Genomic DNA, 20,693 nt, shown 5'->3' on the forward strand with positions numbered 1-20,693 from the left:
GCATAAATGTTGTATGTTCTGCCACCAGAGAAAGAAAACTTTAAGTTACTCTACCATTACTGAATATGACATAAAGTGCATATAGCATAAGAATTTGATAACTAAACAGATGTCATTTTAGAATATTTCAAATATCAATGGAATTCATTAAATTAACATTTATTGTAGAGTTTTGTAAGTAATGACCTATTTTCTTCATACATAAAACATTTTAATCAAATTCACCAAACCAGTCTTTCAAATTAAAGTCTTAGTTCTTTATTTTATTTTCCACAGAAACAAAAGAGCGTGTTTTATATAGAAGTATTTTGCTCTCCAAAGGAAACCTTAAGACCATAAAATAAACAATAAAAGTATTATAAATGTTAATTCCCTTCCCCTCCTCCCCCACAATGTTATAGCTTCATGTTTCAGATTATTTTACTGAGGAAACCCTGTTCCATGGCTATTGCTCAAAATAGTAGTTCCAAAACACTTTTTTTCTAATTCAAATTCAATTTTAAAGAACATATACTTCTGAAGGCAATGCTACAAAAACAATGAACTAGAACACTGCCAAAATGTTCAATGTACCTCCTTCCTAACAGTGGTACTGACCTTGTCAGAAGTCACAAGAAATCATTATCTCCTTCTTGTTCACATTGTAAAAAATAGTACAGATAGGCTGGCTCTTTAAACCTGGCCTGGAATTCTATAGGATGCTTCTTGAAAGGTACGGTATAGGTATGTGAAATTTTAAGAAACGATATGATCTTGGCCAAACATTACTGATTTTTCAGGGAGCAATCTAGAGTATGTATATAAAGCCTACACACACACACACACACACACACACACACACACACACACACACACACACACACACACACACACACACACACACACACACACACACCACACACAACTATTTTCAACTGTCAAGATTTTGTTTTGCCTGGTTTTTCAAAATGGCTCACTTGTTTGGAGGCAGAGAAGAGGGATAAGGGAGAAACATACACATTTGGTGTTTGCTTCCTACAGTGGTAGATTCTGAATTAAAGGCATGTAAGTCAGTCAATATTCAAATCTAGCTTTGGATCTATTTTTTAAGTTGCAGGGAGAGAAGGAGAGGGAAGGACTGGAAGGAAAGGACAAGGAAGAGGAAGGGGAGAGGAAGGAAGAGAAGGAAAAGGACGAGGAGGAAGGGGTGGAGGAGCTCATTTAAAACAGCTCAAAGACAAAGACTAGAATCAGATCACCCAGAAGGACGTACAGCATGTAGACAATGTAGTTTTCCACTGAAGCACACATTTTCCACTACCTCCTACAAATTAAGTTTTTCTCATTGCATTTTACACCACAGAAAATATCATGTGGATAATAGTTAAACTTCAACTAGCTCAAAAAATTAACTTCTGAAAACCTCAAGAAAAAGCAGTGCTGGCACAGTGGAAAAGTGGGTACCTGTCAAAGAATTACAGAGCTGAAAACGACTTGGAGGGAAAAGGTGACAAAAATGAAATCAGAAGTGTTATGGAACTTAGAAAGATTGTTCAACATTTTACCCTCTGCTGATAGTAAGAAAAACTTCTAGGTATGTGCCTTCCTCCTCAATTCTGTAAAAACACCCCTGTTGGTACCATAACTGAGCAAGGGAGAAAGGGACCCAGTACCTGTGGTGCAAAGTTAAACTCTGACAAGCAAATGTTTGCAGCAAAGTAAGGATTTACTGCAGGGCTCTTGGCAAGGGATTGAGAACCACGTCTGGGATCCACTCCCACTTTGTCTTTGAGTTAGGGTTTTTTTTGTTTGTTTTGTTTTTTTACAGGGGAAGAACAAAGAGGCTGGGGTTAATTACCATCATGACATTTCTGTGACATTTCTTAATCACAGTTTCAAAAGTCAGGATGTCTCTGGTCTACAATTCTCTGGTCTGGTGGCCCATGGCTCAGGGGTCTGTTAGCTCATCTTGCCCTGGAGAAACTACCTGAGTTTGTACATTAATGATGATTTCCATAATAGCGATTTTAGGACATTAAACAATGTTAACAACAGTAATTTTAGTCAGCTGACTCTAGCTGATTAGTGTTCAGTTAGCACTGGTCAGAGGCGACAAGAAAGAGAATAAAGAACTTGGTTTTAGGGGAACTCAAGATCAGTACTGAGACTGAAGTTTTAAGCATAAAGATGTTTTAGACTTTAGCCAAGGAAACCATTAACCTGCAGCCTGCCAAGTAGGGTAGCTTTCTATCTGCTGTCAGATTTTAAAATTCAATAAAGACTATTTACATTTTTTAAAGCTCTGTAATTATTATTTACTGACCTACTGAAAGCCAGTTATTCATCTTCTTGATATTACTTATTTTTTCATTAGCAGACTACATTAGAAAGGTGAATAGGTAAATTTTAAAAAACAAACTTCTTTCCCCACTATTCTCCCACCTTAGGTTCCAGTAACTTCTAGGTAGTACGGGTAAAGAGGTGGAAAACTATCAATCTGTTTACCTAACAGTTAACTGACAAAGGGATTGTTTTTGGAACCGTAGCTGTGATCTGCAATTTCACAAATCTACTCATCCCTCAAGGTATCACAGATTCTGACATCAAAGCATCCTACTACCCAGCAGTTTATGAACAATGATTTTTAAATAAGAGTAAAAGGTGGAAAAAAACAGGTTCATATTGGATAGCACAAGGAACAATATTCAAAATTTCGTAGTACTCTATAATAAAAAAATATGAAGAGGAATATATGTATGTATACGTACGACTGAAACATTATGCTGTACACCAGAAATTGACACAACATTGTAAACTGACTATACTTCAATAAAAAAGAAAAAAAAGAGCAAAAGATGACACTAAAAAAGTCTCAGAAGTAAAGTAAGGTGAAAGCAGGCTTTTGAGTGGATAGGCTGATTTTAAAATAGCTGGTTTTAATAATTCAATACTACTCAACATTCATAAAAAATGCTTTCCAGCTGTGGCGCATATTCTAAGTGTTAAATAAGGGATCAGCACAATACCCAAGAGATATATGAGCATAATAATCTTTATTTTTATAGAATCAAAAGTTGAGCTAAAGGCTGTGTCAGCACATAGAAGCAATCAGTAGTGATTCAATTAAAGTGCTTCTGTCCCACTCCTGTACCAAACTCTTATGTGCCCACCTAGGAGAACACGTCCTCTAAAACAGAGTAAACGTTAAATGAGCGCTTTGCACCTCCCATTCGTTTAACAAGTGTTTGTTAAGCACCCACTTATGTGTCAAGTACTGTTCTAGGCACCTGGGAAATACTGATGAATGAAACAGACCAAGATCTCTACCCTCACGGAGCTTATATTTGAGGAAGGGAAGAGAGAAATAAATGTAATTGATAATGAAATCATATAGTATGCTACAAAATGAAGAGTGTTCTAAAAACAAAGTAGAATAGGTAAGGATTGGAAATGCTGGGGGTGATGAAATATAATTTTAGGTACAGAGGTCAGGATGGGCCTTCACTGAGAAAGGAAAACTTGAGTAGACCTGAAGGATATGAAAAATTAGCCATGTGGGTATTAGAGAATATTTCAGGAAGAGGAGCCAGTGCAAGGGCTGATAGAGGCACTGCTGCAGTATCTGAGGGACAAGGAGGCTGGTGTGGCCCAAGCAGCACAGGGGAGAGAGGGAGGGGCAGGGGACAGCAGGAGATGGGAACCACGAAGGGGACTGGGAGATGACACAGGGCCTTGTGAGCCACGGTAAGGGCTTGGCTTTTACTCTGAGTAAAACAGGAAGCCCACGCACAGTTTTGAGTAGCAGCGCAACATAATCTGACTGACGTTTTAAAAGGAACATTCTATGAGGATAGACCATGAGGGGGAAGATCAGTTAAGAACTATTTCAGTTACACAACTGAGACAGTAGAATAATTTACGATGACTATGACTAAATCGACTAAATATATAGAATAACTAGTCACAACAGAAGTTTATTTCCTGCTTACACAGGCACACCTCTGAGACATTGTGGGTTCCGTTCCAGACCACTGCAATAAAGTGAATATCGCAATAAAGTGAGTCACATATATTTTTTGGTTTCCCAGTGCATGTAAGTTATATTTATACTCCACTGTAGTCTATTAAGTGTGCAATAGCATTATGACTAAAAAAAAAAGTACACATACCTTAATTTTAAAATATTTTATTGCTAAAAAGTGCTAACTGTCTTCTGAGCCTTCAGTGAGTCATAACCTTTATGCTGGTGAAGGGTCTTGCCCTAGTGCTGATGGCTGCTGACTGATCAGGGTGGTGACTGGTGAAGGGTGGGGTGGCTGTGAAAATTTCTTAGAATGAAACAACAATGAAGGTTGCCTCATCAATGGACTGACTCCTTCTTTCGTGAACAATTTCTCTGTAGCATACAACACTATTTGATAGCATTTTACCCACAGTAGAACTTCTTTCAAAATTGGAGCCAATCCTCCAAACTCTGCTGCTGCTTTATCAACTAAGTTTATGTAATATTCTAAATCCTTGGTTGTCATTTCAACAATCTTTACAGCATCTTCAACAGGAGCTGATTTTATCTCAAGAAACCACTTTCTTTGCTCATTCGTAAGAGTAACTCCTCATCCATTAAAGTTCTATCATGAGATTGCAACAATTCAGTCACACCTTCAGGCTTCACTTCTAACTCTAGTTTTGCTGTTTCTACCACATCTGCAGTTACTTCCTCCACTGAAGTCTTGAGCCCCTCAAAGTCATCCATGACGGCTGGAATCAACTTCTTCCAAACTCCTGTTAATGTTATTTTGACTTCTTCCCATGAGTCACAAATTTTCTTCATGGCATCTAAAATAGTGAATCCTTTCCAGAAGGTTTTCAATTGACTTTGCTCAGATCCATCAGAAGAATCACTATCTATGCCAGTTTATAGCCTTATGAAATGTATTTCTTAAATAAGACTTGAAAGTCAAAACTCCTCCTTGATCTACGGGCTGCAGAATGGATGTTATGTTAGCAGGCATAAAAACAACATTAATATCATTGCACATCTCCATCGGAGTTCTTGGGTGACCAGGTGCACTGGCAATGAGCAGTAATATTCTGAAATGAATCTTCTTCTCCGAGTAGTAGGTCTCTCAACAGTTGGCTTAAAATATTCAGCAAACCATGTTGTAAGCAGCTGTGCTGTCATCCAGACTTTGCTTTTCCATTTACAGGGCACAGACAGACTAGATTTAGCATAGTTCTTAAGGGCCCTAGGACTTCGGGAGTGGTAAATGAGCACTGGCTTCAATTTAAAGTCATCAGCTACATTAGCCTCTAACAAGAGAGTCAGCCTGTCCTTTGGAGCTTTGAAGCCAGACACTGACTTTTCCTCTCTAGTCATCAAAGTCCTAGATGGCATCTAATCTTCCAATGTAAAGCTATGAATTCCAATTTCATTCACATTGAAAATATGCTGTTTGGTGAAGCCACCTTCATTAATGATCTGAGCTAGATCTTCTGGAGAACCTGTTGCAGCTTCTGCATCAGCACTTGCTGCTTCACCTTGCACTTTTAGGTTATGGAGATTGCTTCTTTCCTTAAATCTCTTGAACAAATCTTTGCTGGCTTTAGCTTTTCTTCTGCAACTTCCTCACCTCTTTCAGACTTCACAGAACTGAAGAGTTAGGGTCTTGCTCTGAATTAGGCTTTGGTTTAAGAGAAGGTTATGGCTGGTTTGATCTTTTATTCAGAACTGTCATTACCTGAGACGTGGAAGGTTTGGAGAGGAGGGTCAAAGGTCAGTTCTGTTTGGGATGAGGTATAGTTGAGATGTCCATTAGATATCTGAGGGAGGATGCAGAGTAGGCAACTGAGTATTTATACAGTTTGGAATTTGGGGAGAGTGGACTGGACTGGAAATATGAGTTGTATTAAAATCTGAAACTGGAAAGATCATCAAGGAGTAAACACAGGAAGAGAAGAAATGAGGATCAAGGACCAAGCCCTGGGGCACTCCAACATGAAGCAGCCAGGGAGGAGAAGAACCAGCAAAGGACCCTGCAAAGGCAAGAGAAAACCCAAAAGACTGTAACATCCTGGAAAGAAATGAGGAAAGTCATCACCTGTGTCCAGCGCTGCCAACACGATAAGCAAGAAAAGAACCGACCACTAGATTTTAGTGCGTCACTGGTGACCTTGTCTAAGCTCTCCTGTTGGAGTGAAGGAGACAAGCCGGGCTGGGCAGGGATGGGTTTCAGAGAAAATAAGAGGAGCAGGATCGGAGGCAGCAAGTACAGACAACAATTTCAAGTGTCTTCTACAAAGGGGAGCAAAGAAATTGGGCAGGGCAGATAGAAAAAGTAGGGTCAAGAGAATTTTTTAATATGGGAGGAATAACAGGATGCTTGTGGGCTGATGACAATATTTAATAGAAAAAGAAAAACCACTGATGACGGAGGAGAGAGGGGAATTGCTAGGACTACGTCCTTGAGCAGATGAGGGGAAATGGACCTAGTGGAGTGGAGAGCTGGTCATTATCCATGATACAGGCAAGAAGGCAGAACCTGTGGACCCAAATGCTAACAAGGTTGAGTCGATGCAGTGGCGGACATCTGTGGGAGCCCTCTGCTGACTGGTTCAATTGGGAGCAAGGTAGGACGCAAGATTATGAACTGAGAATTGGGAGGTGTGAGGGGAAAGAGAGGGTGAAATGTCTCAGGGACGCACAGTATGACTAGTGGGGAGCACTAGTTCGAGGTTCATATATTTAATGTGAAGCCTGGTCAGAACTCGGTTTCTCTCCAGCCATATTCAGATCCTTGGGAGTATGCACAGAGTGGGGAGAGGTGGATTTAAACAGGATTGTGGTTTTACCAAGCAGGTATGACACGAGAGAAGATCACGCAGGGGAAGCTGACTGGTCCCCGACATCTACGAGACCCCTTTCTCATTCAATCTCACGATGATTGGTCCCCAAGGCCTGTGGATTCCAGTGCTTTACACATTCTCCTTTCCTGCTCTTCCTGGCAAGATCTAGAACCAGTTTCTTACTGTATTCTTTATCACCTGTCGCTAGGATTATCATAACCCTTCTTACACCACTCTTTTCGTCTCTAAAATGTCCATTTCCTCCCTGGTCTATTTTCCACACTGCAGCCAGAATGTGCTTTCTAAGCCTAACCCTAATCGTGTTTTTCTCCAGCTTAAAACACTTTCACTTCCTTTAGCTTTCAAGATAAAGTCCAAACTTCAAAGCTTAGAACACAGAAGTTTTTATCCGTGATGCCTGCTTAGCACTCTGCTCTCATCTGTCACTCTCCTACAGGACTCGGCCACAGGAACTGCACACATGTAGCAAGGTGACTGCCACAATTCTGCTGAAATGCTTGGTTTACTGCTCCATTCCCCACCGAGACAGTAGCTGTTTGAGGAGAGAGGTCCTGCTTTATTTGACTTGAATCCTGAGGACTTAGAATATTGGTTGAATGAACAAATACATGTCAAAGAAAGAATGGAGCCTCCCCAAGAGACACAAATATACATGCTTCTGCAAACCATATTATAAAAGCATTGTGTTGAAAAGTAAATTACACTAAGATACCTCATTCACATAAACATTTAACAGTCTTTATCACACACACCACTCATCACAGCCAGTTATAGGTAGATATAATCTACCAGAGTGAGGCAGGTAAGGAAAGAAATGACTACAGTCAATTTTCTATAACTAGGCCTAATGGGAAACCTTCAAAGACATGTGCTAGCAACAACATAGCAAATACACACCTCCCTGGTATTGTGGCTAGAATTAGAATACAATGTCAAATGTGTCACTTTCTCTACATTTTTCATTACACTAACAGCACTGTCTTGAGTCTGGCACATTTTGGTCCAACCTCAGTCTGTTTTACCCATGTAACCTAGAAAACACAACTGCAGTTGTTACAATAATGAGGAGCTGTGTTCAAAAATGCTATCAAGCTCCCTGCATTACCAAAAATGAGTCACAAAGAGAAGAGGTTTGGCTTTCTGAGTTTAAGAGTTCTAACTACATTCCCATTGTTTGGCTGCCAGAAAAAAAAAGTGTGTCCAGTTTAAGGCTGCATGTTTAAGGATGGTCAAATACCAAACTGGTTTGAGTTATATCATATTAGTATGAATTAACTAAAAATATGGAACTTCTTTGATATCTCTAAATACATAACGTGTATCTCATATACTTATGTAATTTATGCTCATGTCTGTCTCTATGTATACATATACCTATGAGTCACTTAGTAGCCATCTAGGTTATCAGATCAATTGTGGCGTCAAGTGCCTGGGTTCAAGTCACCCTTACTTTAGTGATGCTGGCAATTCCGATCTGCCAAAGAGAAGCCGTAAAGTGCTTCCTTTAAGTGAAAAGGTGAAAGATCACAACTTGATAAAGGAAAAAATTGTAAGCCAAGGTTGCTAAGGTCAATGGTAAGAATGAACCTTCTATCTGTGAAATTATGAAGGAGAAAGAAATTCATGCTAGTTTTGCTGTCTCACCTCAAACTATGAACTGCATCCAGTGTGCAGTAAGTCTTAGCTAGGATGAAAAAGGTTTTACATTTGTACAGTAAGATACTTTGAGAGAGAGACTACATTTATATAACTTTTATTAAGTATATTGTTTTAACTGTTCTATTTTTAAATTATTGTGTTTATCTTTTACTGTGCCTAATTTATACTTGATCTTAGCCAAAAGGCCAAGAAGCGATTCTGTGCCTAATTTATAAATTAATCTTTTCAAAGATGTTTATGTATAGGAAAAAAAATAGTGTATATATATAGGGGTTCAGTACTATCCGCGGTTTCAGGCATCCAAGGGGGGTCGTGGAATGTATCCCCTCTGGATAAGGGGTGACTGACTAGTGTGTGTGTGTGTATGTGTATGTGATATTTCTCAATAATGATAACTGTGTTACTCTGGAACTTTTCACAGAACTACTGCCATTACCTCACTTTCAGCCAAAAGTTTAAAAAGTTGTGTCTGGTCAGAGCATGGAGCAAAATGGAATATTTTATTAAATAGCATTTTTTAAGTTCTCACTACACGTCAAATTATTTCATCATCTTTGATCATGGCACAGCAGCAATGAAATGCGCCACATACTCACCAAGCACCACGTTCATTCCATGCATACCTACATGCACACTGTACATCTACATATATTTAAACTGCAACAGGACATTTAAAAGATAATCTCCCAAAATCCCTGCTTGGTCCTCTTTGTGACCAATTATATACTTTCAGAGTTATTCAATGTTTTTTTTAAGCCAGATGTCACAATAACAAAATCTATTTCAACATTTTCTTAAACAATGAAGCAGTTCTTTTTAATGGTGTATGATCTAAGAAACTTATTATGAATCGACATTACCTAATATAGTCCTTATTCAATTTCTCCAACTGTATCCAAAATGTGTAGCTTTATATATATATGTATGTGTGTATGTATATGTACACACACACACACACACACACACAGCCAGGACTCTACCAAGGTGCATGCATTACATTTGGTTGGCATGTCTCTTTAGTCTCCTTTACTTTAGAATGGTCCCACAACTGTTATTTCTTTTATGAAAATGACATTATTTACAAGCCCAGGACAGTTGTCTTATAGAATGTATACATTCTGGATTGGTCTGACTTATACTTCATAAACAGATTTAAGTTAAACATTTTTGGCAGAAATACTATATAGGTGATGCTGTGTACGTCTGAGTGGCTTCAGAAGACACATGTCAGTTTGTCCCACTGCAGGGAATGCTAAATCTGACCACCTGGCTAAGATGGGACTGCTAGACCTCTCCACCTATAAAGATGTATTTTTCTCTTTGCTGTTTCATAAATAATCGAGACCATGTGATTATTCTGTTCATCTACAACCTTTTACTCAATGGTTTTAATGTCCAGTGATGATTCTTGCCTGACTCAATTATTAGTGCAAATCATTATCATTCTTTCTATGTTTTTAGCCACCATTCTGCTGTAAAGAGCAACTTTACATTTTCCCCCTTTTCTTTTCCTCTTTGTATTAGGGTAGGGTTTTTAAAAAGTATAATTATAGACCTATAAATTCTCTTTCCATTCAGTGTGTTATAATTCATTACTATCATTATTCTTTCTGATGTCAAATTGTCCCAAGTTTTGCTTGTGGGAAGTCTTCAAGTGGGCTCCTGTATTTTTTTGACACGTGCTTATCCATTTTTGAGCCCTTCTTGCTCTTGACATAAGATATTCCAGGATCTCTCTGCCCCATATTCTAGAATCAGGAATTTCTCTAAGGAGCACTGTCTCCTTTCAGTAGGAAACAGTATTCAGAAATTGGAATCAAAACTTCATTTTTAGTGAGGCATCACTGCTTCTTCACCCTTTCTATGAACTGAGATGGAAAATACATTTTAAAAAATCTATACAGTCATATTGATAGCTCCAGTTCAAATTCAGTACCACAGTGTACTTCTCAATTTCCCCCCATTCTGTATTTATATCTCCTAAAAATCTTGGTTCCCCAAAATCCAATATAATTATTTATTTGCTCTATCCAATATTACAACAAAATTATTGCAGAATTCCTATACAAGTACCACTAACAACAACAAATCTACTATCTATAGTTTAAAATCTTTTTGTAGGTTATGGATCTTCAAAAATTTCCCTCTAAGTATGTATAGACAAAATAATATATTTAAAAGTTACTTAAATTAATTTTGGATGATTATGTTATGAATTTGTTAGGTTCATTTGTTCCTATTTGTATTCAATTTTAGGGTCTTTTTTATCAGTTTTATTTAATTTGGTTGTCTGAATATGTGAAACTGCATAGTTCAAAAGTCAAAACTATGTAAGAACGTATCCTCGGAGAAGTCTCACTTCCATCCTTATCCCCTCCCCACTGCCCCTCACCCACTACTTATGGATAACTCTTTCACTGATACCTGGGTTAATTCTTCCTGTCTTTCTCTTTATTACTAAACAGGGACCAAATTACTAGACATATATTTTGTATCTGGAAATCATTCCATAGCAGCTCGTAGAAATCTTTGTTATTCTATTTAGTATTAGAGTTTATTCAATCAATTGCCCATGAACATTTAGGTTTTTTCCAATATTCTGCTATTACAAATAATCTGACGATAAAAAACTCTGAACGTATGTTATCCCACATTTGTATAGGCAGTTCATCAGGGTGAAGCGCTAGAATTTGCACTGGTAGGTCAAAGGGTAAATGTAGGTATAGTTTTGTTAGATATTACAAAATTCTCATGAACTTGTAGAATTTCACATTCCCATCAGCAATATATGAGTGCCTGTTTCTTCACAGGCTTATCAACTAAGGAGTATATTCTAAGCTTTAGAACTTTTGCCAATCTGAAAAGTGAAAATGGTCTGTGTATTTTAATTTGCATTTCTCTTATTATTAATAAAGTTGAACATCTTTTCATATACTGTCATATGTCACATCTTTTTTGGTGAACTGTCCATGACTTCTGCTCATTTTAAAATCATAATTTAAATCTTTTTTAATGGAAAAATTATTTCAGTAATGCTACAAGAATGCCTTCAAACTTTGTTTTAAAAAGTAAAAAACATAAAAATGGAAGAATGTATGAATTCACTGAAAAGAATATTAACATCACTTAAAACTATACTGTTATATTCTATACTGTGTTCCAAACTGTCCATTATAAAGTGGTAGTTATTTCAAGTGAGAAGAATGTTAAGAAAAATGCTTTTAAGTTACCATTTCACGATGCTAACTAGCTTTAACACAAATAGCCAAGCCACTGAGGAATGTTAAAGTTTGGGAAACAAGTGACTGAGAGACATTTCATTGTAAAATTTCATCACACCCACCTCATTAGTACAGGTAATTCTCCGAGGATGAGGGGCTTCCTGCTGCAGTTGATATACTGGGAAGGTAGAAAGTAAAAGATGTTAGTCTCCCTTAAGTAGCACGTCTGAATATATTAGGAATTAAAACCTGGCTGCTTTTTACGTTCACAAGAAAACGGTAGGACAGTCCTATTGGTTATTAAATTTGTTACGAACAAAGCAAAGAAAGTGAGAGCCCAGGAGCAAACACAAATTAAAAAATCATAATCCACAGAAGTGTCTTTTTGCCTTATAACAAATCAGTTCTGATATCTGGCTCTGTTCTTCATAATCTGGCCATTTATTTTCCCCAATTATTGTGGATATATTACATAAAGCATGTCTCTACTATAAATGAATAATAGTTGTATATTTTTAAAGCACATTATTAAGTGTCAAACTTGAAACTAAAATTAGGATTTATAGGCTAGAAGTTAACAGATACGCTGTTTTTCTCCCCTATTTATATTGTGAACATCTATCTTCAAAGACAATCTCCCCTAGAAAAATTTCTGACCCAAAGTTACCACTACCTATTCAATTAGGGTATATGTAGCAAAAGAGATTATTCAGGTACTCAAATAACTTGCCAGAGGATAACTTTTAGGGTATCTGAAAATGCATTGGTGAAAATTCTATAGATGCCATGTCCTTCTAAGACTATGCAAAACATGATTTGCAAAAAGGTCCATTCTTCAGATCCATTTCTCCACATTGGCAACTATATCTCCACAAGATGTGAAAATTCAGTTCACATTTCGCTTTCGACCACTAATTCTCAAAAGATCAGTTGTTTTCCTTTGTCAAGAAAATGCTTTGGAAAGTACTGTCATCTATGGAAACTTCATTATGAGAAATGAATGGTGGCCAAGAAGGACATTAAAAGTTACTAGAGAAAGTAAAATGTTGACAGTGATTCAAAGCATAAACACAAGTGTCTGATTATCGTCAGTAATGCATGTTCCTATTCAGTAAGCAAATAGTAAGATAAGCCGGGATGGAAAAAGGAGTGATAGTATCATCACGTTAGAATCTCACCCTCCCTTTGTTTTAATCAGTTTCAAAAGGTATAGTTCATTTCATGGAGAGAAGTAATTTTTAGACAAATGCCTCCTCCCTGGTTATCAATGGCTAAGCTGTCTTTTAAGACTCATTTTTAATAAAAATATATAAAGGGAGGGCCTTCAGATATTGTATAAGTGAATATAAGATATGAATTTAGGTAACATCTACCAAAAAGATCATTAAAAACTCATACACCATAATAAAGATGAATTAATTCAGGTCCTTCTCAATTTAGAATTTTTTGGTAATCTAAATTGGAAAATTTAAACTGCACAATCATTAAATGAGTCACCAAAAATTAACAGCTAAATTCAACTTAAGAAGATAAAAGATTCAAGTGCTCAAGATTTTTCAATCACCTTAGCAGTGTCAATGCTTATGTACTTATTAATGAAATTCTCACTATCTACAGATAATACACTGTTAATCAAGTTCAGAGATCACAAGTTGGTATCCTGAGGTCAAAACTGGCTCACATGTATTTGATTTGCTACTTTCCAAACTTTAATTTGTTTTTAACATTTAAAGATTAAGAGATTTAACAACAACAACATAAGCAAAAGAGAATTCTGGCTTCTCTTGAAAACTCAGAAGATGTGACAACATGGGGCCCAGAGTTTTCGATGCCACAGTAAAGGGGGTCGAATTAGGGGCAACTCCCTACAGACAGGGCGTCCACGCTCTGCTTTCCCACAGTCCCCACCAGACTCACTCACCTCATTTATTACATGTTACACCCCTGGTTTAATTTAAGCAATACATACCAAAAGGCAAAATTAAAAAAAAAAATGCATTTGTTTCAGAGGTCCTCAACTTAGACTTCTTACTATTATATTATTGGTTTGAATTTGTAAGGTTTTAGAATTGTTTTCACAAGCTCAACTAAATCAAAATTGGAAAGCACAAGAGAGGCATGGGTAAAATAAGTTTCTTATAGAATCACAGTGAAAAGCTCTTCAGAACCCATCAAGCAAAGACAAGAAAAAAAAAAAAAAACCCACATAACACGTTGTAACTTCTGACATTAAAATGTAACTGAACCCTTCTGTGTTACAGATGTAATAATGAATAGAAGTGAACAATCAGAACATGTTGAATAGTTTCCATTCTGTTTGTATCTCCTTATGTGGACTGACATACCTGATTTTTTCAAAATCTCAAACCATTTAGACTTTATCACCATTTTGAGAATTTTTTAACTACAAAAACTGAAGTCATAATACAGAGATGATGAATGCATCATGGTTTATCTGTCCCAAAGATGGTAAAACAGAATTTGTTAATTATCAACTTTGAACAAGACATCTACAGGAATTCAAATGTCATGGCTCAATTATTAAGGGTACTGGGTGCAGCCTACTATTACAGTAACTTAAAATTTCAGCCACTATTGATGAAATAAGAGTGTCACAGACTTGCCAGGTTAAAAAATTTTTCCTGTTAAAATGCACAGACTCCAGACTCCTGAACAGATGAACTTCTTACAGTACTATTACATTATATTAATAAATAGCTTACTGGAGATTATTTACAGCTAGCTGAATATAAAACTGTAAAACTGCCTGACTGGCAAAGGGAAAACAAATAAAAATAAAACAAAAGAACTCAATGTACATCCCAATTTTTTCTAGGATCATAATTTTGGGAAACACATTTAACAGCCTAAATGATCATCATCATAATTACTTCAATATGAGAATGTCATTTTTACATGTTTTCTTATTAGTTAAAATGTGCTCGTATATAAATTCTTAGAAGACAACATCATGATTGCATAAAGAAGTTTCACATAACCAATTTTTAAAATGGGCCTTTCCACTTGGCTTTAACAGTTTAATCATAACATTTCCTTGAAATGGAAATTGTTGCACTTGATGGTCAGAAGATAAAGTCTATTCTAATAATTTCCTCTCTGTTTCTACTATGAAAATGATGGGGGGAGGAGGTGTTCTTCAGGCACTGAAGTCACTAAAAGAAACTATAAAACAGTATTATCACCAAAAAAAGAGAAATAAGCCATTTTTAAGACAAATGGTAGCTACTCTAAGACATACGAAGATACAGAAAATACAAATTGCATATACCACATTTAGTAATCAATATTCTTCAGGAGGAAAAATCACCAGCACGATTCAATAACAGTCTGAGGTTTTATAAATGCTCTTATATTAAAATGCACAAGGCACAAGTCAGAGCTAAGGGAATAAAGATAAATTGAAAACCAGAAAATGCAGAGAAGAATTTTAAATAGGCTTCCCACCAATGAGATTATGAGACAAAATCTTTGGGAGGTAAAGAACATTAGTCATTTTTATATATTCCTTCAACTATATTCCCCAGAAACAAAAAGGAAGCAGCAGGGGTGGGGGAAAATGCATCTATGAGACAATATTTTTAAAGACTATTCATATTTTGCTTACTATAATTGGCCCGAAGTGGCAACCTATTAAAATAAAACTATCTATTGTTCTGGGAACATAAAACCAATGAGAATTTGAATTGCTGCTCCTTCAGTCAGCAAATTTCAGCAACTTACAAATACCAAAATGTAGAGTACCAACATTTACAAAAATGCTAATAATCCATATTTAAAGGACAGGTGTCTTAGGCTGCTTATTCAACTCTATAGACAACAAATAAAAGCTTAACAGTAACTGGTTTCTGAAATAGTGTACGCATGGATTTTTTTTTAAACAACTCTGATTATATTAAATCTACTTCCATTTTTTAAAACCTGAAATAGTTTTACTTGATGCAGTAATATTCTCTGGGAAATAAGGAAGGGAAAATTAAAAACCTAGACTCTTGAAAAAATTTGTATTTTAATGCAAATTTTCAAGAACCATATAGAATTTGAATGTCTCTCTTTTGTATTTGGGAAGGCAATTCCTAAGGAAGAACACCACTTTTCTTTTGCCTCTTTTTTACTCATTCTTTCTATCAAGATAGCTTCCTGACTTACCATCATTTATTTATTTATTTTTATATAAAGAGTCAGGATCTAAGAATAAGTAGATTCCTTGAATTCTTAGCTCACTTCTCCTTGCATTAGTTTTATCAGCCACTGTCAACAAGTGGTCTCAAGCTCCAAGATATGGAATTCCATGCAAGCTCAGAGGAAAGAGACACATTCCAGACATGCAAACCTCGTACAGACGGTGGAAACACTCCTGTTTCTCCACACTTACTTTTTCAATGCTATTTACAAATCCTGTTGTGAATTAATTTTTCAATCATGGACACAAAAATGGAATGCATCTTCATATCTAGTGATCCTAATATTGTTATATTACTTATAAAGCACTATAACCCACCCAATTTAAATTATTTGTATACTTACAGTAAGATTTCCAAACAGGAGGTCTATATTCATCTGTATCTGAAAGAATAAACATCAAATTAACATTAATGAATATTTATATTTTAAATGAGATATTTTAATCATTAATTCAATTATAATACACATTTGTTGAGGTCTGTTTGTCCTAGGCATTGCACTAGGCACTAAAAGGCATTCAAAGGTTTTTTTAGTCTTGGCCTTTCCTTCCTTGGAGTACAATTTTACAAAGATTTTTGAAGAAAGTTATTGTATTTATTCAACTGCTTCTCACATGAAAACATCGAGCTTAATTTTTATTGCTGGCACTCATTTACAGTCACTGATATAATAGTCAATAATGTCTTTGGGCTGAATTCTATGTTTATTTCACTGAAATATCTCTGAAATCATTGTAATTTTTCTATATTTCTCTTCATCACAGTTGGGGGATTCCAGCCTAATTGCTTTTTCTCCATCTGGAGCAAAGAACAGCAAGGTACAGATCTTAGACCTCATACATCCTGGACAATTAAAATCAGGAAATGAGAAACACTTCAGTGGAAGAGAGCATATCTAGGGAGTTACAAAGAACATGAGGTGAACATGTGTTCTCCAAGTTCATTTCCCCTCATTCTGACTGAATGCAGATGTAGGAGATAGTGTGAATAGGCAGTGGAAAGAGACAGAAATACAAACACATGAGGGAGATGGGAGAATTAGAGAAAGGAGAGGGGATAATGTGGTCTGCTTTCTCCTCTGTAAAGCATAGCTAAGGATCAATCTCGCCAGCACAGAGCCCTGCCCTACAAGGCCATGTAGCCAAACCAGCAGACACAGCATTTTGGTGTGGGGACGTGTGGCCAGACACATCACCTGGCTCTGCTGGTATCCGACATAAATCCATTGAGGAATTTGATCCTAAAAGTCATGTTCTCCAAGGAAGCTAGAAAATTCCGGGTAAGTTTATTGAGAAGACTGATTCTTGTATACGGAGTGCAAATTAAAATGGTTGTAGGTTCAAAACATTCAGCCCCCAACTCCCAACCTTTAAAATGCAATCTCAGACTTCATTTCTGACGTGTTACCATAAATTACACAAACATCTTGAGTCAGAGGACTACAGCAGGACTACTAACGATGGGCACAAGAACATAAAAGGGAAATTCTAAGTCATGTAGAAATTGCTCGGCACCCAGTAGAAGTTTCCATATATGTTTTCTCAAAGAACAAATAATTACATGAATAAATGAATGAAGTAATGCAGCAAATACAGGTGACTCATTCTTTGCATCAGTTTATTCTACAACGTCACCACAAAACTGAATGAACCAATAGTGAACCACTGCTCCTAAGGGAAACACAAATTGGGTTCCTGTGAGCCTCTGATCACAATATTTTCACCAACCAATCAATACACAACCTTGTTTTCTGTGTATTTCTGTTTAAAGACACCTTATTTAGTAAATACTGTTGATTCATAAACACTGAACACACAGCCAACAGCACTACAACTCATGCCTCAAAGAAGCTTATCTAACATGTGTATTTTCCCCATAAGATACATCACTGCCTTCTTGAACTTAGGAATGCTAGACAGCGTGTTGACACTATGCTTAGGGGTCATTTTAAAAAGCAAAATCACCAATAAAAAGCCACAAAAATGCAAAAAATGCGGCACTAAATAGACTATGAAAAAAAAACTTGTTTACAGTAAGTATGAGAGCTGAAACAAAGAAGGTAGGGTTGCCTTTGCTCAACCTCAGCTGGGACTGTCCATGTCATGCAACCCAGGTATTTTGCTACTCTACAAATGTTGGCAAATGACCGTGAAAGTGTCACAAGTATTTATTTTACTGTTACAAATAAACGCTAGCAAGCAAGCAAATTTGCAATACAGAGTCAAGAATAATGAGGACTGTTGGTATATGAATGAGCAATGCTTTAGGAAAACTGCCAACTCAGGGGAACTCACCTAGCAGTGATAGAACATTAGGATGAAATATGACCCCAACACAGTGATATATACATATAGATATTTACTTTGCTAGAGTGTGTGTGTGTGTGTGTGTGTGTGTTTGGAGGGTTAATTATACTGAGGTTGTCTTAATAATGATAATTAACTTTATTACATATTTTTAATAGTACAAAAAATTTGCCTCTGAGCAGTCAAGTCATTTTACGATTTCATTGATGCCATTTGGATACTGTTATACTGCCATTCTATCCTGAGACAGTTCAGGGTTTTAACAGGGGAGTATACGCTCACTCTCTTGGCACTCAGCCATATTCATGAGTGTCTTGGCCTCCTTGCCAGGATCTGACCAGCATAAGCTGCAGTGAGCAGGCACCTCCTGAACCTCCATGTGGAAGACAGCACATGGCCAGGAAGAGAGAGGGCACTCAACAAGGCTGGGACTCAGATGTGGTAAAGAATTTACCCTTGTCCTCTAGAAGAGCTCTGAATTTTGCCCTCAGCTCCTAGGAGGTAATTTTATTTGCCTGGGAGCCCTGGGCTAGCCAGAGAGTAACACTGTGACTTAGGATGGAGCTCTGGGTCACAGAATGTCAGTCAACCTGGAGACTGAGATCAACCACTGTGGGCAGTCAATCATAAGGCCCACATAAAAGCCAGACTCCCAAGACTAGGAGAGCTTCCTTGGTTGGAAACACTCTGAGCATATCATCACACATCAGTGCTGGCAGAGTATGCATTCTGACTCTACAGAGAGAGGACAAGGGAAGCTCTGCATTTTGTACTCCTGGACCCTGCCTTCTGTTCTTCTTCCTCTGGCTGATTTTAATCTGTACCCTTTCCCTGTAATAAATCATGACTCTCAAGATTTATTGAGTGTTTAGCAAGTTCTGTGAGTCCCTCTAGAGAATTATCAAACCTGAGTGGTTTGAAGGAACCCCCTCCAACTGGCAACTAGTGTTAGAGGTGAGAGGAGTCTTTGGGATTGTGCCTTCCAGCAGTTGGCATGAACTCCTGGCAAACCTTGTGCAAAGCCTGTACCTATGAGCAGTGAGGGCCTCCTGGAGATTGCTTTCACTTTGGAGATGGTGAGAGAGAAAAGGTTAATAACCAAAGTTCTGTCTCTGGGGGATTACTTATCTAGTCCTAGACAGGGCTTCCTTAGGGGAACATCAACCTTTACTTGCTGTTGTGACTTTAGGAAATTTACTACCTCTCTAAATACTAATTTATCTATAAAATGGAGGAACAATATCATCTAAAATGGGAAGAGTAACAACAGGGGTTTGCTGTGAAGATTAAATTAGGTATCATACATAAAGCACCTTGCACTTAGGAGACCTTTAGTAATTGGTCTCCTGGCTTCACCAAAACTGAATTTAAAAACACAATGATACTACCATAGCTGCCTCAGGCCATTGTCAATGACTTCACCTACATTTCTTTTCTTGTTATTCTGTTTTTCCCTGTACACCCACTCTACAGAAGACATTATTCAAGATGCTACAGATCACAATTCTGTGGCCAAATGAGTATTTTGCAAATAACCAAGAAATACTGGGATTTAAGTTTGAGTTTCCTTTATATTAAAACAATTCTAATTATTAGTGATATTTAAGAACACAGTTTGGGTTCTAAAAGTCTTTTCCTAGCAGTCTATTTTTTTAGTGGAAGTATAAAGTGGTGTAACCTCTCTAGGGAACAACTGGCAATACATATCATAAACCTTTAATACGTATTTGTTAAGGCAAAGATTAAATGACATGCTCTTTGAAAGGAAATATTTAAAAATTATGACAGTCTTTCTTATGTTTAGGGGCTGAGACCTGAGGTCACCTTGGTGTGGACCTTTCTGTTGAGCAAGTCAGGCAAAGGGTAGACAGCACCATCCTCAGGACTCAGGGGAAAGGGATCCACTGGGAGGGGAAGTTGCACAGCTTAGAAAAACATACCTTAAACTCCTGATATGCAAAATTAATTGCTAGAGTTATGAAGACCAATTTTTCAATACCCTAAATCCTTCAGGAAGGGAAGAAACACTACCCCAATCTTTGATTCTTCAGATTCAAAGTTAAGAAGTTCTGTCATAGAAGAAACTTACAGCCCAAACCAAGTTCCATAGACAAGAAATGGTAGACACACTCCTGAAAGAAAATGACTGTGAAGATGGATTAACTGAAACAGGTGATCTAGGGTCTCACAAGGGGCTTATGGGTTTACTGGGGAGGACAGATTCTCACCCAGCAAGAGGCAAAGGCCAGAAGTATCTCTGACTTCAGCCTCCCTGGCACAGGGAGTCACTGAGTGCAAGAGTATGAACCAAGAAACTGCAATCGTGACCTCTAACTGGGGTCACTGCTTCAACCTGGGCCAGGTCTGATCAAAATGGGCATCCCAGTAGCAGGCAGACAAGCAACTGCCCACAAAGGGCTGGGCTTCAACACCGGCAGAAAGTGCTAAGGAGGACGATAAAT

At 37.3% G+C, this 20,693-nt stretch overlaps 1 protein-coding gene across 3 annotated transcripts in view; it reads right to left on the minus strand.

Moving 5' to 3' along the window:
- Window positions 1-20,693, minus strand: part of CHN1 (chimerin 1) — a 188,459-nt gene that overhangs the window by 112,537 nt on the left and 55,229 nt on the right. For 2 of the 3 annotated variants that reach the window (XM_064484919.1, XM_031451689.2), the window contains exons 3-4: window positions 16,269-16,307; window positions 11,846-11,901 (exon numbers count right to left, since the gene is read on the minus strand). In XM_064484919.1, the coding sequence (XP_064340989.1) occupies window positions 11,846-11,901; window positions 16,269-16,307 (95 nt within the window). The remainder of the gene's footprint in view (window positions 1-11,845; window positions 11,902-16,268; window positions 16,308-20,693) is intronic. The other variant, XM_064484920.1, reaches the window with a different exon arrangement.

The sequence above is a fragment of the Camelus dromedarius genome, chromosome 4 (assembly GCF_036321535.1).
Source record: "Camelus dromedarius isolate mCamDro1 chromosome 4, mCamDro1.pat, whole genome shotgun sequence".
Lineage (NCBI taxonomy): Eukaryota > Metazoa > Chordata > Mammalia > Artiodactyla > Camelidae > Camelus > Camelus dromedarius.